The following is a 22,186-nucleotide window of genomic DNA, read 5'->3' on the forward strand; positions in this document are numbered from 1 at the left end:
TTTCCCTAAGGTGGTGCACCTTAGCTTGCAAGTTTGGAGTAGTGAGCTCCCTAACCTGGCCTAATCTTTGTAAATATTGATATCTATATTGCGAGTAAGATTCTCACCGCGGTTTTTCCCTATTGGAGTTTTGAACATCAAAATTTTGGTGTACATTTGTGGTTGCTTATGAAGGTTTTGTTATTTACTTCCATGCATATCATGGATGAAATGAATATTGTACTAAAGGTTTAAACTAATCAAGTTTTAAGTATTATTTGATTCAATCATCCTCTTAGCATCTGGCAATATTCAACATATTCACCATATTAGAAAACCCCTTTGGAAACCCCAAGGCTTCCAATATCATGACAAGAAAAGACCATTCTACTCTGTCATATGCCTTTTCGAAATATAAGAGAAGCATGGAAACATTCAACTTAGATGTTCTAACCCATTGCATTGATTCCCAACTAGTGATCAAGTTGTCTAGATTATACCTACCTTTGACAAAACTAGTTTAAGTGTTATTTACAAATTCAAGTAAAACCTCAGTCACCCTAGTTGTCAGAACCTTCACCAATATCTTGTATGACACATTGGGGAGAGTGATAGGTCTCCAATTTTTTATCATGGATTTCTCACCATCCTTGGATAGGAGTTTATTGATGCTTTGTCCATTCTTTTTTCTAATGTACTATAAATAGCAGAGCTTCTTTGTAAACTAGCAATAAATCTTTACTAATCCAATCAAGGTTGACTATGTAGAGTTTAATGGGCAATCCATCCTCATCAAGAGACTTATCATTGTTCAAAGATAAGATGGCTATTTACTCAGATCCTCATAGTCCTCTTTGTCAATCTTCCTAGGTATCATATTTTTTTGCATCTTATCTAGCGTGAGTATTACATGCTTGAAATCCTTCAAAGGTAAAGAGATTCTTATAGAATACAAAAAAATATCCTTTATATCATCCATAGATGTATAACTCTCCCCTTCACTACATATTCTATAAATATTTTCTTCGATGTTTTTTATTTTTAGAATATCTAAAAAAGAATTTATTCCCCCTATCACCATTACTTAACTAATTGATCCTGGATCTAGCCCTTAATCCTTGGATTTTGTACCACTATAACCTTCCAATAAAGTGTTTGGCTAGAGTAAGATGTTCATTAAGTATGATACAATTGGGTTCATCCTTAATATCTTTTTCAACTTTGAGAATATTGTCCTATAGATTACTTTTAGTTCTCCTCTTGTTAAGAATATATTGCCTACCAATGGTTTGGAAAATAGTTTTCCATCCTTTAATATTATTCTCTCATCTTTCAAATTCATTTGCCTTCAATAATTATCTATTAATCTCTCTAAGATTGAACACGACATCCCTACAATCCTCATCCCTTAGTAGGAGAGTTTTTAGCATAAAATGTTCATTCTCTCTTTTGATATTGCCAATTGTATTCTTAATAACAACCTTGGCTAGCACAAAATGGTGATTAGAGAGGTTGTAAGGTTATATTCTTGCTAATCCCACACCCTTCTTAGCTTCTAAAATATAAAAGTATTTGTTGGCATAGAATTTGTCCAACCTATGGTAAATCCTATTGCACCCCTTTTGGGCAATACACAGTGTACCACATACTAGGTTTTTGACTTCTTTTTCCTTCATTAACGTCAAAAAGATCTAGCCTGGCCTTTATTTAATGCTAAAAATGCTTCTCCTTCTCCTTCCAACCAATTGCAAGATCGCCAATTTTATCCTCCTTGTTCTCCACCATATTAAAATCACCATAGGTCTAACAACCATGGGATATTAGGTAGGTTGCATAACCACTACCGAAGGTCACATCTATCCCTATTGTCATTGGGGGCATAAACAAAACACAAGCCAAATTTTAATTCACCTTTATCTATGTTGGCCCAAGTGTACCTATTACAAGGAGAAGAATCAAACTACTTCACATCGCCCACCCATGTGTTAGCAATAAACAGGGCAACACCTCCTTTCCCTATGTCATGCTTGATCACAATTTTCATGGCATCCTTCTAGAACATTTTTAAGCTAGTCTCAAGTGTGAAAACATTAGCTTTTAATTTTTGAACATAATAACATCCTTGTCATGATGATTGTTCACAAATCTTTTGATGATGTACTTTCTATATTGGGATTCAAGACCCCTATATTCCATGAGATACAATTAATGATCATCGTTTTAAATATTTGGGATTAGGTCACTGTTGCTTTTGAAATTATAGAAGGATTTAACGAGTCAATGCTCACACTTTATCTTCTTGAAATTAGGATTTGTTATTAGATGACTAGTTTTTCCCTCTTATTCTCCTTTATAATGTTTAGGTTGCCTTTGGCAACTGGGACGATTTTCCCTTTCTTGGTTCCTTTATTCTCATTGGAAGAGTTGGATTGGGGCAGGGTTGGATCAACTAAGACAATTGGTTTCATTTGGTTTCATTACATTTTGTTACATATTTTTCATTATTGGTCACTCCAATAATGAGTGACCAATACCGATATCTATTCATTGCATTTGGTTTCATTACATTTTGTTACATATTTTTTATTAAGTTTGAAGTTGAACTAATTGTAATTTAAACATAGGTGTATGAAGTCACACATAACTTGTTCTTTATGTATCGAAATTGAAAAAAAAATGTTTACATAAAGATATCAATACCTACTACATGGATATTTTTCAAAAAAAATAAAATTAAATAATTTACTATATTTCCACGTGTGGAACAAAGAAGTTGATGTTTGTTGAAAAACTATGTTTAGTAAAACTAAAAAAAAATCATAATAAAATTATAATATATATTAAAAATATTCTTCTTGGAGAGCTCATTTCAAGGACTATGATCCTACAATTGGGTTTTTCAACTTGATTTCATGTTGCTCCTAAAATTGATCCTCGAAAGACATAAATCTATAAAAAATTATATATGGAGGGCGGAAAGTGCAAAATAAGGGGGTTCGAATGAACGGGGCTACGAATGAAAACCTCTAAATACCTTCAAACGAAGGGGGGTTCGAATGAAGGTGGATTCAAATGAAGGTGGGTTTGAATGAACCCCCTTAAACACCAATAAAATAATAAAACAATTGGTCAATAGAATCTTCAAATGAACCTCTCCATGTTAAGGCACGTATGTATGAAGGGGGTGTTCAAGCAAACACCAAAAGCCTTTTGAGCAAAGGTTCCCCTTCATTCGAAGGGCCTTACAATTTTTTTTTTTGACAATCAACAAGTTTTGTTCATGACTAAAAGTGTAACCCACTTATGTGGCATGACCCAGTGTGATGTGCGGCATGCCTCTTGTAAGTGGTCCAAACCGGATGAGTTGCTTCCTATTGGTCACTCCTACTGAGCGTTATTAGTACAAATGTCTTCCAATACATCCTCCTCATCGATGTCTTCCTTCAGGGAATCTTCCTTAGATGTGTGATCCTCTACATTAGGTTCTCCTTCCAGTGACTCATCCCTAACTATCCTTTTGATTATGAATATGCATCAAGATCCAAAGATCCTATGGGAGCACACCTCTGACTCTTTATTCATCTAAGCTTCCAATACTCTATGGTTATCTGTTGTCCCATCTATTTCATTGAGCTCAATTTTCCCTTGAAAATTACGTCTTTTTTCGCTTCTAGTAGTGAACAATTTGGCAATGGTGTAAAACTTCCTATCACCATCCTCGTAATATGTTTTATTAACTTCCTCCTCATAGGTTTATTTTGGACTCTTCCCTAAAGGAATTTAAATTATCCTTTGGCTATCTACAAATGAAATATCCTTTTTCCAGACATCTGAATTACTCTTTTTGTATCAACAAACCACTTTGACCCTAGTAATGCATAAAATGAAACAAATATTTCTCTTTTAATTACTACCTGAAAAATCTACAATTTTTTTGATACCATGAATTTTTACCTCAACATGTCTACAAGTTCCCAAAGTTTTCATCCTAGTTTCGTTTGCTAGACTAATGTTGGAAGGGGTAGGTTCAAATGTTGATTTCCCTAGATGCTTATATATTCTTTTTGGCAACAAGTTGACATTCACTTTGAGGTCCACCATTACTCTATTGATCTTCCAAAGATCAATTTCATAATAGGTCTTGTCTTCCAATGTTTATCGACCCATCTAACTTGTGGTACTATTTGTTTGTTCTAGCAAATGATGCTATCCAACCATTTGATCCATCTATTTTACAATCTTGACCTCCTATCTAGTAAAATACCCATTTTGTTCTCTTTATTTGGCTTATTCGTATTATACTATCATTCAGTTTTGTTCGGTAATTTGATCGTGTTGTTTCTTAGTGGGTCGAAGCTTTTCTTCCTTTTCCAAACTATCCTCAATTGTGGCTATTGGTTTCTTTCCAGTAGTTTTCCTCTATCTAGTAAGTAATACTATTTTTCTTTTCTTGTATGGTTTGGAATCCTCACAGGATTCTTTTGTATTCCTTTCATTTGATGTGCATTTGTCATCTCTCTCGACCATGTGGAATCTCCTTGTTTCTTCTTGTGTTTTAGGTATTTTTCAAAGGAGCATGGCTCCTTCAAGTGCATTTACACGTTGTGGATACTCAATTTGTGCTCCTAGCACTATATTTTTATAATGTTGCCTTACTTTTTCACAAGTGAATACATCATGATCCTCCTAACCACAAAATTTACATCTATTCCTCTTTCCCCCCTAACATTCTACTTTATAATGGCCTATTTTGTTGTTATTGAAACAAGTAGTGGTAGACCTCTTTCCTTTTTCTTAGCCTCAACCTATTCTTCCATGGCAGGGCATGTTATTAAAAGGTTTTATATTTTAATAGATGTATTGTGTATCCAATCTTGTGCACATACAACTTACTTTCTACTAGTCCTTTCCTATATGCCAAGTCTCTATCATAATTGGGATCCTCCTCCATCTAGAATAAAATGAAAGAGAAATTTGTTGTCTCGTGATCATCTCATTATCCACAAGTGCCATAGTATACAATATTAGGCTTTCTTATTGTCCAAAAGTCAGCCATTAGGGCATTGCCCACTTTTTTTAATCTTTTTAAGATATTAATTTTGTACATGACCTTCTCTACTGCAATATGAACACTAAATGTTTGATCTTTCAACACTTTCTTCTACTTCATGATCTCCTACTGCAACCTCAATTGTTTGAATTCTAATTGTAATTTTTCAATCTTCTCACTTTTCTTATCTTTCTCTACCTTGTGCCATGATTGATTTTCTATCTTGCAAGCTAGTGTAACCAGTTTAAAATATGTAGCAAAGAACCTACCTTCTAGGGCCATCTGCAGCTCCAATGTTAGTGCCAAAATGAATCAGTACATCTTTTATTTATCATTAAGAGGATCCTCCAATCTTCTTGTGACTTCCTTGAATCTTCTATCAAATTTAGTAATTTATTCTCCTTTCTGCTAGGATAGTTCTCATAAATTAGTTACTTCTTTCATCCAAATGTTGGACTATCACAATTCTCCAAAATACTTGTTTTACTTCACTCCACTCCTTGTCATTCAGAGGATATGTTTTGCGACACCACTTCAATGGTTCATCCCTCAATGATCCAACAAAGTTAAATAGTTTCACGTTATGTCGGGTTTTGTTCAGAGACTGCGAATTTTATCTAGTAAGAATATATGTTAGACTACGACATTACTTGTATCTTTTTCAATGAAGGGCATCTTCAACATGCTCCCCATGGTGTCCTCTTCATCAGAGGTGTTCCCTCCCTGGTTTATAAAGTGATTTGAATTTGTAGGTGTATTGCTTCTAGAATGATTATCACTTCAAATATTATCCAATGTATTGTATATACATTATCTACAAATTGTGTTTTTATTCACTTCTCCTAGATTCTTCTTCATTTGTTGTATTTTTATCAATTGAAATTGGCATATGGAATGAATCCTATTCTATAGGCGGTAACCATTCATAATATATTTCTAATTCTTGAGTCGATGCTTAATTAGTAATTGGCACCAAATCTTAAATCTCTAATATTTTCATAAGATCAAGCTACTTCCTCCACAATTCCATTTTATTCCTTAATAATTTTCTTCTCTTATTCCATGGCAATGTTGGCTTCTAGTATATTTGCCTTTCCTCTTCTATCCTTTGTTGTACACCCACCTCAAAACACTCAACTACACCATCCTCGGCACACTTCCTCTTCCCTTTGAATTTTTCTTCCATCAACTTGTCAACTCTTTCCTTATACTTCTTTTCCATCTCTTTTAATCTATTATAGTGTCTCCCTTCCCTTTCTTGAGTCTATTTTTCTCTTCTCATTGGAATTCATTCCCATTTCTTTTGTAATCAATTCTATGGTCTCTCTTTTATTCTTACTCTTTCTTTTTCTCGTGGTCTTATACTTTGGTCTTCTACATATCTTCATGCATATAGCCTTCTACCCTCAAGAATATGAACAATTGCACCTTTTTAATAGATCCTTCTAGATGCCACCCCCTTTCCGTTCGCCATCCGCTAATTGCCCACCCCCTCTCATAGAGGTTTTCCCTGAGGATCTAGAGAAAATCAATTTCTAGCTAGCTCAAATCTCTTCTTTCTTAAAAATTTTCTTCATTATTCACTCTAACGTCCCAACAATGGAACCAAAATATTAACAAAATTTAAGGAGAAACTACAATATGGAGATTTGTACCCCAAATGTATCTTAATGTATTCTTTTTACCCTAGAGGACATAGTAAAGAAAATAAGTAGACAGAGATATAAATTAGAATAATATAACATCCATATCTTAAGAAGTCATAGACAAGACAACAACATAAATAACTGGACTTTTTTACACTAAATGAAATTCCAAGATCCAAGATCCATCATCTGAATCAGATCCAAGATCCTATTAAACCATCGAAATGGTCTTCTTATCACCCATCTTGTTCCAAACCTTTTGGGTCTCAATTCTCGATGAAGCTTCCAACACACGACCTCATCATGTCCTCCCTCTTGTGGGCTTCTCATTTTTTTTATTCGCGATAGATTTTATGTTGTCTTACCCTTTCCTTTATTCTTTCTTATGGCTAGTGAAGCTAGTTTCTTTTAGAAGTTCTCATGACATTCTTTCCTCATGAATCAATGTGACTGGTTTAAACACAAACTTCACCAAAATTAGTTGGGTTAAACATAAGAATATGATGTCGAAAATAACTATGCAACCCACCAATATACTTCAAAAAAATTTATTGTGTATATAGAGGAATTCTCAATGTTAATGCTCTCTTTCTAAACTCATGAGTATAATTTTCCACATTTTATCCTTTACCTTGTCCTAGATTTTGCCAATCCATTAATGCTTGTTGCACATATCCTAAAGGACAAAATTATTTCTTTGGTGCGGATATAAATTCATGCCAAGAAGATTGCATTTTACCTTTCATATGAAAATCTTCTTGAACCTTTCTCTTCCACCATATCCCTATAGTGCCTCCTAGTTGAAGAGTGGCTACCTAAACCTTGGATCCTTCATCCTTAATTATTTTAACCCTATAATAGACTTCAATCTGCTTAATCCAATTATCTAGGTTTTATGATCCTCACGTGAGCGACTTTTGGATAAGACTTGTCACAAAAAGGTTGTTTTTTTCAAATCCCCACATAAGCATCTTTTGTTGACTTTTTCTCCAACACTAGCTCATATTAAATACAATTTTTTCCCTTTAATAATCACACTCAAGCACATGTCATGTTGGTTAAGGTATTGGGATTTAGTAGCATAGGTCTTGGGATCAAATCTCACCAAATTTGTTTTATGTTTGAATATAGCTTTATTCTTATCTTGTTTTAAATATGATTCAATCGTTATCCATTCACTTGTAAAGTGCATGGCATAATGTTAAAGTTGTTGGATTTCTTTGCATAGGTTATGGGTTCGAATCCCACTAACTGTGCTTGCAAATTGACTCACCATGTGTTAGTTTTTGAAAGGTCCATTTGGCATCTCCTAATTGGTCCATGTGGTAATATTTGATTGGTCCACTTACTACCACATGTCAAATTTGCATTGTGCCATGTTTTAATCCCTAACCATGCCACGTGTCAACTTATTAACATGCTACATGTCATTGTCATCTAGTGGCACATGTGAATCTATAGTTGATCCACATGTCAATGCACCCATGTCTTGCCTTCAACTTCTAAAGGCCATAACTTTTGCAAATGACATCTGTTTGAGCTATTTCAAAATGCATTGGAAAGCTCTTGGTGAGCTCTACAACATGAAGGAATTCTCATCAAAAAATTTCAACATCAATATTTTGATAACATCAATTTGTATTGACTATGGCTAATCTTCCTAGATCATCAACAATTATTTTTTGGTCTCTTTATATGCTTGAATGCCTCCATACACTCCACAAGCTATTGATCACCATAGAACTCAATACCTCTCACACCTTCACAAGTTGTCTTCAAGACATTTGTGTGATATGCAAATTGTGTTTCAACAACCTAACATGTTATAAAAAATATGCATTACATCTTACCTAATAAAAAAGAAAATTAAAAAATGAATTTCAAATTACCTTTGAACAACTCCAAATTGGAAAAGATCCTAAATATGGCTTGTAACGTATGATGCTTAGTCACAAACATTTGAATCTTCTTAGCCTCTATGTAGACTTGTTTGACCCTATGCCAATATTTTGTAATATTAAATTGACTGAGTGGATAACACATGGTGCCCAAAAAAGTCAATATATGTAGCATCCACTATACACTCAACTGTCCTATTATTTTTAGTATTGTCCATTATAAATTGGATAACATTTTGAGGCCCAACAATGTAAATGGATTCTATGAGGATAATGGCGATGGAACTTGCACCTTTTACTTGTTCATCAAGTCCCTTGCTTTCAAAAACATTTCCCCTTTATAGGATACTACTATAACATTGATCAATGGTTTATTTTATAATCTTTCACCCCATTAGAAATTATGGAAATATTTGGTATCAGTAATTTATCCTTGATCACCCTCAATAATGTCTCTACTAAAACTTTTTCTTCACTAATAAGGTGGTTTGCACCTTTTCATACATGAGACAATCCTATTGAGGAGATGTGTTTTAGATGGTATTCAACATCTCCAGCTAATAATGTCATCTAACAATGTTGAAAGGAAGTCCATTGGCATAAATATAATGAGCAGTTCTTTGATCTACAACCTCTTTGTTTTCATTTTCAATAGCATTGTCCAGTGGGCCTCTTTTTTGTCAAATCGAAACATTCTCTTCTTCAAAAGAGGGTACCATTGACATGAAAGGATGCGTGAAACATCTAGGGGATCTTGGCAAGAAGATTTTTAAGACCCTTTGATTTGTTACTTATCATGTCAACATCCTCTTGTTAATATAAGCCAATATTAGATTGTTTTGAAACCATTTTTTTTATTTTGCCCCATACAAACTTTTATTCCTTGTAAAGGGATGGTGCATAACTGAGATTTCACTCAAAAGTATGAAATACTCTATGTTACAACGGTTACACCACTAAAAATTGGATTAATCATTGATGTACATATTACCAAAGACGAAACACTACATCTATTTGAAAAGGTCTCACTTCATTTTAGCCTTGAGCAATCAAACTAGAACTTCTACCCATTTTCTATGAACTTGAAATGAAAAAGGATCATTGAAATTTCCTTTTAAAAATCAGCATTATAACCCCCTGTTATGCATAAAAAGTTCAAAAAAAACCTTCAAAACTTACTTAAAAAAATTTAAAAAGCTTTCAAACATTAAAAAAAATAAAAAACCTTCAAAAATCATGAAAAAATTATACATAACTTGAAAAAAATGAAAGATTTACTCACCTTTAATTGCTAAATCTTCCTTCATCCAATGATTCCTAAGCTTTTGGTGTGTATTTTACTCCTCCGTAGCCTTCACCTTTGAAAAAAATGAAGCAACCTTCAAAATCGAACAATGGCAGCTTGAAGGAAAAAATGGTTTTATTTTTTCTTCATGTTTGTGAAATGACTTCCAAACATCAAAAAGAGGAAGTTAAGGACGAAATCCATCATTAGAAAATGTGAAAGAATATTTTTTTATGTTAAAAAATACTAAAAAAATCTTTTTGGAGTCACCTAAACACCTTTACCATAATTAGACCTTTAGGAGGAGGACCCTATAACATAGACATTAACTTATTCCATGTTATCAATACTAATCAAAATCGTCAACTTCTCGATACATACATTAAATAAGCATTTGATATTTTGAAAATATTGCAAATATAAATGTTGTAGTTCAATTGTGTAATAAAATGCATTTGAAAATTCTACATTTTGAAACATTGAGACATAAAGCCGAATCCGACAACTTGTGCCAGCATATTATGGACACTAGTCAAAGTCTAATGAATAAATGGATTTTATCAAGAACTATTTCAGTGCCACAATAGAAATGTAAGAAAAAATATAATAATAAATGTTGAAGCATCAATATGGCACTTGAACTCTTTTATGAAATGCCTCGAATAAATGTGGTCTTATGGACTACGTTGGTTGCAGGATGCATACAAAATCGGTTTGCTGAAAAGGCTTTTCTACTAAATTCCGAGGGATCGCAATTGGCAGCAGTAGAGTCAAATTTTGCAACTTTTACCAACGTCCCCACAATCTATCACAAAAAAAAGCCTTGAACAAGGTATGGCGTCCATCAAAGCATAATTTAAAAAGGAAAATTGCTAGATTCTTTGGTTGCAACAGCCCAGGAAAGGCACCCAAATTGTTTGACAAAATCCTTTACAAAATGTGTACCTACAGTAGAGGCACGCAAACGATTTGACAAAATGTTTAAAGGAAATATGATCGCGTGGAATGCAGGGATTGCTAGAGATACACAAATAGAATTATTAGAAAAGCTTTATAAACTACATACAAATGCAATTGGTGGTCTCTAATGCAAATTTCACGACCTCTGTTAATTTTCTCACACCCTATTGAGCAGACAAAAATAGTTTTCACACCCTCTGCCAGCAGTCCTTCCTATCTGTGCTAGAATGGGAACTTTGGAACAGGGCAAGGACATCCATCAAAAGATACTGAAGGGAGGATTTTCGTTAGATACTGGAGTTGGAAATGTTGCAGCACACGTATGCAAAATGTGGTCAATAGAGCCAAAACCCATGAATTGTTTGACAAAATGTATTAATTGACAAATCTTCACCTACTGGTTATAACTCATAAACTATATGACAAAATGTCTCCAAAACCTTGCCTACAGGTTTCACGTGTGAATTATTTGACAAAATGTATAATAACACGACAAGAACAGAACGAATTTGTTGCAAAAGCTTCAGAAAATTTCCAGGGATCACATAGACATAATGATGGGATTCTGACGCTTTTTGGTACACATAAGGTCCGGAGAAATATTGTAAAAAGCGCTTCAATGTCATCAAGCACCTCAATGTTGATCTTCTAGTTACAGCTGTACTTCAGATTAACACCGTGGATACAAAATCAATGTAATGTCCCCTGTAGAGAGTCTCCTCCTTGAATGATTGAAAATAGCTTCAGAATGAGTTGATTTGAAGATTGATATAAATAAGCTATGTAAAGTCTGAAAGTAATGTATCTCTGTTATGTAAGATAAGCACAAAATACATATGCTACTGTAATGTCCCCTTCAAAACTTCCACTCCCATGCAATTAAATGAGATTATGATTGTTCTGAGATAAGTCTGTTATGAAATGTAATATAATCAGATGTATACAAATAACTGTATTTAAGATTACGTCCCTGGTTTATCCTTCAAGGTGTTGCTGTGTCTGAAATTTATGTTTGGTTACATGCGAATCATTATCATGTTTTGGGATGACTATATAATATAGTGCCTTGATCTGTTCTTCAGGACGTTGCTATGTCTGAAGTATGCTGTTTAACCTTTGCACCCTCCCCTTTACACAATCTCTGTTTGTCTCTGTATCTTTGTGCACGGACTGTGGGTTGATAATCGCTGATCTCCAGACTGATTCTAAGAGTCTCTGAATATCCTCCCCTATCAAACTGACTTTAATCCGCCTTATGTATGTCCTCCTTCGTGACCATTCATGAATAGAGGCAACGTTATGAGAAAGTTGTGCCTCTTTTATCATTATGAATAGATCCTTTATTGTTAATTAATTTATTTACAATTAATTATTGATTCTTTCATAGAATCGTTTATCATTAGCCCGCATATCATCTTATATTCAATCCGTCGATTATGACTGCTATTTATGACTGTCGCGCAATTATGTGAAATAGAAGGATTTGACCTGTATTCTTCTAATACCCCTGATCGGTATGCATCTTCGACTATTTCTTGGCTTTGCTGATTTGGTTGTTGTCTAATCAATGTTATTAATCTATGTTGGCACTTGTCTTTCATCGTATATGACATAGGCGATTTGTTTACTAATCTTTGCTCTGCGTGTCATACCATGCTTGGTGATCGATCTTCTCATGTCTTACCGACTATTTGTTTGTTTGTATTTGGTCATAGTCTACTATTCTTCCCCAATTTTGTCTCTTTTAAGGCTTTACGGAATTGGTTAAAAGTGGGGACATGACAGTCTCCCCCTCTTGACTTTGCTTGTCCTCAAGCAATTTATTGTCTTTTTCCTGCATCATGATTAGTAATACTAATACATATAATTAGATAATACTAAATATATTTGAGTGAGGGGTTGGCTGCCTTGAGCCCTTACATGTTTGGCTTCCTTGAGCCATTTGTTGAGACTAACCTCCTTGGGCCATTTGATCACATGGACTTCCTTGAGCCCTTATAGAAGGGATTGACCTTCTTTGAGTCATCCTTCTTACTAAGGGTGCTGACTTCCTTGAGTCAAATGAGCAGATCTAGTTATGGATAAGAGATAAAATGAGTTTCCAACTCCCTGCCTATTGAAGTGATTTTGAATGCTTCTTTATATCTTGTAACTGGAAGGCAAAGACATGACTCATGCATATTCATCATCATCATCTAATCACACCATTTCATTAACATGAATCGCTTTTGAATAAGTCAATGCTTTGTTTGTTTGACTAACTGATTTAAATCAATCGCATACTTGGTAAGCATTGTATAAGAAATTGAAGCATCTCTTCAATGGACTAATTGGTGTCATTATTATGTAAGATAAGTACAAAATACATATGCTACTGTAATGTCCCCTTCAAAACTTCCACTCCCATGCAATTAAATGATATTATAATTGTTCTGAGATAACTCTGTGATGAAATGTAATATAATCAGATGTATACAAATAACTGTATATAAGATTACGTCCTGGTTTATCCTTCAAGGTGTTGCTGTGTCTGAAATTTATGTTTGGTTACATGCGAATCATTATCATGTTTTGGGATGTCTATGTAATATAGTGCCTTGATCTGCTCTTCAGGACGTTGCTATGTCTGATGTATGCTGTTTAATCTTTGCACCCTCCCCTTTACACAATCTATGTTTGTCTCTGTATGTTTGCGCACGGACTGTGGGTTGATAATCGCTGTTCTCCAGACTGATTCTAATAGTTTCCGAATATCCTCCCCTATCAAACTGACTTTAATCCGCCTTATGTATGTCCTCCTTCGTGACCATTCATGAATAGAGGCAACGTTATGAGAAAGTTGTGCCTCTTATCATTATGAATAGATCCTTTATTGTTAATTAATTTATTTACCATTAATTATTGATTCTTTCATAGAATCGTTTATCATTAGCCCACATATCATCTGATATTCAATCCGTCGATTAAGACTGCTATTTATCGAACAGTGTCCTCAAACGACTATGTATCCTCCGTTATTTATGACTGTCGTGCAATTATGTGAAAGAGAAGGATTTGACCTGTATTCTTCTAATACCCCTGATCGGTATGCATCTTCAACTATTTCTTGGCTTTGCTGATTTGGTTGTTGTCTAATCAATGTTATTAATCTGTGTTGGCACTTGTCTTTCATCGTATATGCCATAGGCGATTTGTATACTAATCTTTGATCTGCGTGTCATACCATGCTTGGTGATCGATCTTCTCATGTCTTACTGACTATTTGTTTGTTTGTATTTGGTCATAGTCTACTATTCTTCCCCAATTTTGTCTCTTTTAGAGGCTTTACGGAATTGGTTAAAAGTGGGGACATGAGAATCAAGCAGAAATGCTACAGATTCAACATGCATGATATATAATAATACAGATAACCAAAATATAGTGAATAGTAGTTTTTGCAGGAAAAATATTACATAACCATAGCAAACCAGAATTCTTTTTAAATTGAAATAAAACAAAGCCAATCATTTCTGATATATGAAAATAGTTAACAGGAGGTGGCTCAGGGCCACTTAGAAGGGGTCGAGGCCGTGCTTCAAGGGCCTAATTCATGCTGCTGGTTCATTCCAAAAACAGAGAGATATGCATCCTTTTGCTTTTTTGACATTAAGATCTGTATAGACAAAAATTTGCTAGTCTGAAGGACTGTTAGAAGTTTTTTTTCAGTAAGATCATGGTGGACAATACCGTTATGTTTTTTGGTGGTTTAACCACTACCCTGATCAGCAAGGATCTTTTTTGTTTATTTTTGTTAAAAGCAACTTTTACTAATATAAAAAAAATTTACTCTGCCTGATATTTAAATTCGTGCTCTTCAAACAATGGAGGCACAGGACACCCTAAAGAAATCTACCAAAATGAAAGAAAAAACCGCCAGATCATAAACGATTTTACTTCCAATGTTATGCTTATAAAACAATAAGATTGGGGGCAGGGAAATCCTTCTCATAAGTTATTTGAGAGAATGCTTTCTCTTCTACACCTGCACCTGCCTCTTCCACGCAGCCTCTGCCCCTAAATATTTGAGCCTTCACTATCCTTAAAATCTTCTCTATCCTTAAAATCTGCATCTGGCTCAGCAAAATAGTAGGCAGCATTAACTCTGAACTCGAAACCCTCGCCTTCTGTTGTCTCGTGAAAGGATAATATTCTATTGATATTCTACACCCATCACTAGAGGCCGATAACAGGTCACCAAGTTTCTCCTTAGTTAATCTATGAGCATGTTTCAACCTCAAATCTTCACAATCTAGATTTGCAACAGTTTAAACTGGTTTCTGATTCTTAAAAAAATTAATTCAATCACTCGTTAAAATCAGAGCCCTTCGCTATAGTTCCATAACAGGAACTACTAAAAACTACATCACACAAACTTTATTAATATTAAAGACACCCGCGTCTAGCAACATCGCCACCCAACATCATAAACCTTGTCTTAAAGAAATCCCTGTCAAACTGTAAAAACAAAACCCCTTCATTCATATTGCCGAATTTCTAGGTGTTTTTGACCCTTCCATTTTTTTCTCATCATCACATAATTGCATACCATTTCTAATCTCTTCTCTCTAGCATTCCAATAAACATGTTGTATTGCAAATATATTTCTCAGTCCAAAGATGTGTCTAAAATATGGAAAGGTAACCTATCCTGTTTTAATGGCAGAAATGAAGATTTATAGAAAATAAAATCTATCAAGGCTTACAAAATTGGCAAATAAATTCGACCAGCTTCCTCCTTCAGTTATACCAACATGACTCATAAATCATAATAGCTTCCATGCCGTATTCAAGTTGAAATATACGACGAGGAATAGACTGCATAGTCTGTCTATATATAAGCTAGGAGCTCCTTCTGTAATCAAAACATATATAGAACTGCGTCATATCTAGAAAGAAAGAAAACTATTTGTTTTTCTTAATCAAATAAATAGATAATTACATCATATCTGCATTGCCTAGAAAACATAGAAACTACTTGTTTTTCTATCATAAAATTTATCTAATGTGTGGCCTTTAGGAAAGATAATACATAAATAGGCCATAGAAGCAGTGTCAATCATCTTCTGTGGTCTAAAAGTTCCAATGTACATACAAAAGTTTTATGTCTAAAGCTACTCATTCTCTTAGTTATAGTTGAACCTGAAATTTTGACAGCCAATGGTATTGGTGTAATATCCCTTGGCTAATCTGACCCTGTTTTGCTTATATGAACACCAAGGAATATTGTCAAACATTTGGCATACAATGTTTGAAGCCGCTGTAGTGAATTCTTTCTTTGTCTTCTTTGGGTTTGTAGGCTGGTATTTCAATGGCTGCCTTGATATATTGGTTTGATTCTCCTCATATGCAAATCCCTTGTCACATATATATAGCTGTTCAACCTCTCTAAATCCCCTTCTATAGAACTCCAACTACTGTAGCGCACTGTTCATGCGCACTGTTCACGGCACTGTAGCGCACTATTTACGGCACTGTTCATGCGCACTGTTCATGGCACTGTAGCGCACTGTTCACGGCACTGTTCATGCGCACTGTTCACGCGCACTGTTCATGCACACTGTAGCAGCAAGAACAAACTTGCAATCTGCTCTTAAAACCTTGAATAATTTGTTGCCAAATAAGGATGATTCACAACCAACTATAAATGTTCTTCAACAATAAACTTCAAACCCTTGTAGAAAACTTCACCAATTTGCACAAATGAAAGAACTGAAGTATTCTTTCCCACAACTGCAATAATTCAGGTGTTATTTCACTCCTTCAAAATTGCTATCAATAGGAAGTTTTCGTTTCCTATGATCAAAGAAGAAAATTGCGAAAGCCCTAGGCTCCACAATAAAAATCAATCAAAATACTATTCATCAACTGGATGCTGAGAATGAACTCTTGCCTTTCCTTTTATTCTTTCCTTAAGAGAGCTCAAACACCTTCCTCGCCAATGTGGGATAAAAGATTTATTCTCACATTAAATTATTCACTTAACGCACTTTATTATATTAAAGTGACTTTATTATTATAAAGTTACTTTAGAACTTTATAATAATATTAAAATATTAAATAAATCACTTAAGTCACTTAAACTTTAATATCTCTTGATGTACTTGTCTGATTGCTAAACCGTCTGAGCCAGGAGTCGACTCTCCCTGTTCTCCATGTGATTGGATACCTGTCTAAAAATAGAAACCTTGAATAGTGACTTACTATAAATAGTAAGTATGTGGAAATGAGTCTAGAAATAGCTGCAAAGGCCCAATCAAGGTCGACACTGCCAATAAGCTCTGCTCAGGTGTCTTTCTATTAATAGGAACCCTGACTCTCCCAAAATGGTAACTTACTATAAATAGTAAGTGTGCCAATCTGAGTCAAAAAAACCTGTGCAAATGCCAAAACCTGAATCCAGCTGAAGAGTAATGTCTCTAATCACCAAGTAACTGCCACACGAGGCCCTCTATCAATAATTATTAGCCTACGAGGGTCAAATGATAGGCTAATTCTTACAAACTCTGATGCTCACAAAATGGGGACATTACAATTGGTAACCATCTTATATACTCTGACTATGTCAGCCATCCTGGATAAGGTAAAAGGCAGGGATTTTCTATTGTGCATGTCCCTTCACTACTTAGTAGTAAATTACTTTTGTGGGGTTGAGAATTCGTACAGGGATATTGACATGTTGTGTTGTTCACATTTACTGGTACTCTGGCTATGTAATATGTATTGATATTAGTTCTTCCTTCAATGTTAATTATTTGTTTATTTGGCATTCTGGAATTCACCATCTAAAATAAACTTGTTTTGTTTTTTGTTTTTTTGTTTTTTTTTCAAATTAGATTACTTCGAGAATAAGGTTCTTTTCATCACTGTTTCACAATGCCCAAACCTCAAAGGAATATTAGAGACCATGTGGGAGAAACTTTTTGAAAAGAAGAAACCTGAGTTTCAGAATGTGGAGGATGGGCACAGACAGGTGCAGCAACAACTTCTTAAAAAAGAGAAGCCAATTTTAGTGATATTGGATGATGTTTGGTCCAGATCAAGTTTGGATAAATTACTATTCGAAGGGAGAGAATACAAGACCCTCATAACAACAAGAGACATTTCTATTATCCCCAAAAACCCTTGTACTAAACTCTATCAATTACCATTGTTGGGCCAAGGAGATGCTCTGTCCCTTTTCTGCTTCTGGGCTTTCGGACAAACATCAATTCCAGGAACTGCAGATGCAAATCTAGTTAAGGAGGTAAGTTTTTTTTCCAAACTATTGGGTTTTTTATACTTGGATGAATGTACATTTCTTGGTTTAATTTTATTTTTTACGTATTTTATAAATTTTCAATGGGTATAGCATAAATTAGGCTTACACACAGTGAAAATAAATGTAATGAATGGAGGCAAAATTATAAATAAAATTATACAACAAACACATGGCTTGGAGAAATTGGCTTTATTGAAATATGATGAAAGAATAGAGATTCATCCACATCTGCATATTGCATGTAAACCTCATCATCTTTCATCGTCCTACGTCTACAAAATAAAAGGAATATGTAACCAAGATCGAAACATTGGCTAAGGTTGCATTAACTCTGTTATAGATGTCGGGATATAATTGTAGATCATTATTAAGTTGACATTAGGTTATCCGCAAACAATATTTCCTAATGTAATTTTACTGTCCTATAAGGTTTCCTGACAAATTTATATCCTTGAAATCAATTACAGGTGCAAGCAGAATGTGGAGGCCTACCACTTGCTCTCAAGGTGATTGGAAGCACTTTGCATGGGGAGCCTCGGGTAGCTTGGGAAAGGGCAAAGAGCAGACTTTCCAAGGGAGAGTCTATATCAGATTATCATAGAGAAGGGTTACTTGAATGCTTGGCGACTAGTATTGATTTCTTGGATGATAGAGCGACAGAGTGTTTCCTAGACTTAGGGTCATTTCCAGAAGACAAGAAAATTTGTGCTGATGCACTATTGGATATTTGGGTTAATGTTAGGAAATTAGATTGGCAAGATGCCTTTGTCATCTTATTGGAACTTGCAAGCAGAAACCTTTTGAATCTAATTAGCAATCCAAGGTGAAATTCTCTAAACTTGTATATATACATTTCGTGTTATCATTTATTTAAACATTGAACTTAATTGTTGGTTGCACTGAGCAGGAATCAAGCAGCTATCTCTTATGGAAATGCCTCGGAGCTGTACTTTTTCCAGCATGATGTAATACGAGACTTAGCCTTGTACTTGGGATTCAGAGACAGTGCAGTCCATAGCAAAAGGTTATTTATGCCTAGGAAAGAGAGTAGTTTACCTCAGAAATGGAAATTGCATACTAATAAAACATTTGAAGCTCAAATTCTCTCTATTCACACAGGTGGGTTATTGAAAAGCGTTCTCCACGTATAAACTGTTACAATATTGTTCAGCACACAATGATTACTCCATGCAGCTTACTTTGCATTTCATTCAATTTTCAAAGAATCCTAGATAAATATTTCTCTAGGCCACCCAAATAAACTAATGAACCATCATTCGTTTTATGTTCTAAAACATTTGTGATATATAGTCATTTATGTACTCGGTCAACTCAACAGACAATGCAAAGTATTCTGCATTTCTAGATTTATTGTTGCATTTGTCTAGCTTTCTCATACATAAGATCATGTAACATAACTGGTCTCATCCTCTAACTAGTTGTTTGGTGTTTCTGTTGATGTACATTTTCCATTCTCCCTGTTTCAACTACAATATGAAAGAAAACTAACCTAGAAATAAGCAATCATAGTCCAACCTAAAATGCCCTGATTAAATTTCATCTGTGATGCATTCCTGCAGGTCCTATGAATGAAACTCAATGGGATGAAATGATTTTTCCAGAGGCAGAGGTTATGGTGATAGTATTTGCTGCAAGCGAATACTTTCTTCCCCCATATTTGAAATCCATGAAAAAACTGAAAATTCTCATGGTATTCAATTATGGTTCAAAAAGGGCCACATTGAAAGGAATGGATGCCTTATCTTCGCTGACTCAGCTGAAAGTTCTCCGCTTGGAAAGGTTAATTGCAACACCGATTGAAATACAGAACAAAGGAGTACAGAACATAGAGAAGCTCTCTTTAAGCTTATGTGAAGGGTTTGAAAGTACCTCGACATTGAACAGTACCAAGCTGCAAGATTTTAACCTGGATCACTGCAGTGACCTGGAGGTGTTGCCTCCTGGAATCTGCAACATGCAATCCGTTCAGATGCTGTCTGTTACAAATTGCCATCTCATTCAGAATTTACCCTCTGACCTTGGAAGTATGATCTATCTAAGAGTATTAAGGCTATCGGCATTACCTGGCCTTACAGAACTTCCTTCTTCAATTGGAAATCTTGTGTGGCTGGAATATCTAGACATTTCAGTATGTGAGGGTTTGAAAAAACTTCCAGAGGAAATAGGAAAATTGGGGAAATTGAGTGAATTAGATATGAGAGAGTGTTCTCGTTTGAGGAAGCTGCCGCGAACCGTCTGTGGGTTAGGTTCGTTGAAACGTGTTGTCTGTGATGAGGAGATTGGGAAGCAGTGGTTCCGGGCAAAGCGCTTTTCTATCCCCGAACTTGAAGTAGAGATTGTGGAAGCAGAGTTTAATTTGGATTGGCTTCTTGATTGAGTTTTTTCCATATTTCTACTATTTTAAAAATGCTTTTAAATGCATTTCGTACAATGCAAATAAAGTTTTACGTGTATGCAGTTGCGTATGGAAATAAATAGGTCTAGTAGACGTGATATGAACTAATGTGATCTTTCAATAAAGTCGGTTATACAAGCCGCGATTCGTTACTCTTGTTTGAAATGAAATTTTAGCCCTTCTATTTGCCTTTGGCAATGAATAGGAGAATCATTGTTATCTATTTAATGTACCTATTGAAGTCCATAGAGATTACTTGGGTTTTTCAATGTTTGATAATTCGAATTGTTTTAATGGTGATTAAGGTTTTTTTTTTCATTGGTTAGAAGATTATATTAATATAATTTTTATTATTATTTAATATAGTTGCAATATATTATTATGAGATATGTATTATGTATGTTTAGGTATATATATTGCAATAGCATCTCTCATCATGACATATAACAAGTAGCACTAAAGTTTCTTTTTATGAGAATCTTTAACACTTAGGAATGGTTCTTTGTGGATGCATTTGTTTAGTAGTCATCAAGATCACAAAGGAGGGATTCTACAAACAAATGATAAATGTCTAAGAGAATGAATCTGCTAATGAGAATCTAATGTAGCATTTGGAGAAGCTAATATCTCTATCAAATTGATACGTAGAGGTGGTTGAATAGCTATCCATGCTAGAGGTGTAGAAAGAGGAAAAGCAAGAGGAGATGTCTTTGTGTCATCAGGATAATCAAGGCCATTCTAATAAGCAAGTTTTGATCTTCAATATCTTCATCATAGAAAGAATTGTCACTAAGGGAGAGAAGTATATTTATAGTGGGATCATTTGTGAATGGAGGTTTGGTGTGATCTCCAAACATTTACCGAAATGGTATATAGAGTGTGAGAGCACAAAATGTGTGATAGAACATATAGAGCCCACAATGTGTGGTTCCAAACACTTAACCAATTAATCCTCAGATATTGATAATTTCTACTTTCTCATATAGGTTTGCATCAATATATATTTGGTTCAAGAATAAGTCCATAGAAATGTGTTAATAGATAAATCGAATTAGCAATGCTTTAGGGTTCCATCATGCTAGTTTCATTCTTCCAAAGTAATGACAAATAGACATTTTTTATTCCCATTTTAGAGTTTGATAGATTACCCCCTTTTGGATCTTTATTTTAGTTTATTTTTTACAAATTGTCTCTATATTATCCATCCTAAGAAAAATACATAAAAAATGATGCTATATAAGTTGAGTGCATGAATTTTGAGTAACTCCCTTTGATTTTTGGCAATTAACATATAGATATGATTTTTTTAGCTTTCTCATGCAAGTTTCTATCAATATATACTTGGTTCAAGAATAAGTCTATAAAAATGTGGCAATTGATAAATCCAATTAGCAATGCCTTGGATTCCATCATGCTAGTTTCCTTCTTCCAAAGTAATGATAGATAGATGTTTTTAATTGTCATTTTAGAGTTTAATATATTACCCCCTTTTGGAACTTTATTTCAATTCATTTATTACCAAATGCCTCTATATTATCCACCCTAGGAAAAATACACAAAAAATGACACTTTATAAGTTGAGTGCGTGAATTTTGAGTAACTCCCTTTAATTTTTAGCATTTTACATTTATTCATAGAAAAATATTGTGTAATTTG

The 22,186-nt window shown here is 34.5% G+C and overlaps 2 protein-coding genes across 10 annotated transcripts in view; one reads left to right on the forward strand and one right to left on the reverse strand.

Annotated features, from left to right (window-relative positions):
* The window catches only part of LOC131037773 (uncharacterized), a 51,252-nt gene extending 30,915 nt beyond the window's left edge, over positions 1-20,337 (reverse strand). For 2 of the 9 annotated variants that reach the window (XR_009104296.2, XR_009372268.1), the window contains exons 1-3: positions 20,199-20,336; positions 20,005-20,111; positions 9,856-9,931 (exon numbers count right to left, since the gene is read on the reverse strand). The gene's annotated coding sequence lies outside the window, so the exon portion shown is untranslated. Of the gene's footprint in view, positions 1-9,855; positions 9,953-20,004; positions 20,112-20,198 lie in introns of those variants that run through there. The other 7 variants (XR_009372265.1, XR_009372270.1, XR_009372269.1 and 4 more) reach the window with 7 other exon arrangements.
* Positions 1-20,512, forward strand: part of LOC131037772 (putative disease resistance protein At5g47280) — a 43,619-nt gene extending 23,107 nt beyond the window's left edge. Inside the window, exons 2-5 of the mRNA XM_057969964.2 lie at positions 17,690-18,099; positions 18,582-18,937; positions 19,022-19,233; positions 19,695-20,512. Coding sequence (XP_057825947.2) covers positions 17,690-18,099; positions 18,582-18,937; positions 19,022-19,233; positions 19,695-20,512 — 1,796 coding nt within the window. The remainder of the gene's footprint in view (positions 1-17,689; positions 18,100-18,581; positions 18,938-19,021; positions 19,234-19,694) is intronic.
* Positions 20,513-22,186: the final 1,674 nt, after the last annotated feature.

Source organism: Cryptomeria japonica, chromosome 4, assembly GCF_030272615.1.
Source record: "Cryptomeria japonica chromosome 4, Sugi_1.0, whole genome shotgun sequence".
NCBI classification, from domain to species: Eukaryota; Viridiplantae; Streptophyta; class Pinopsida; order Cupressales; family Cupressaceae; genus Cryptomeria; species Cryptomeria japonica.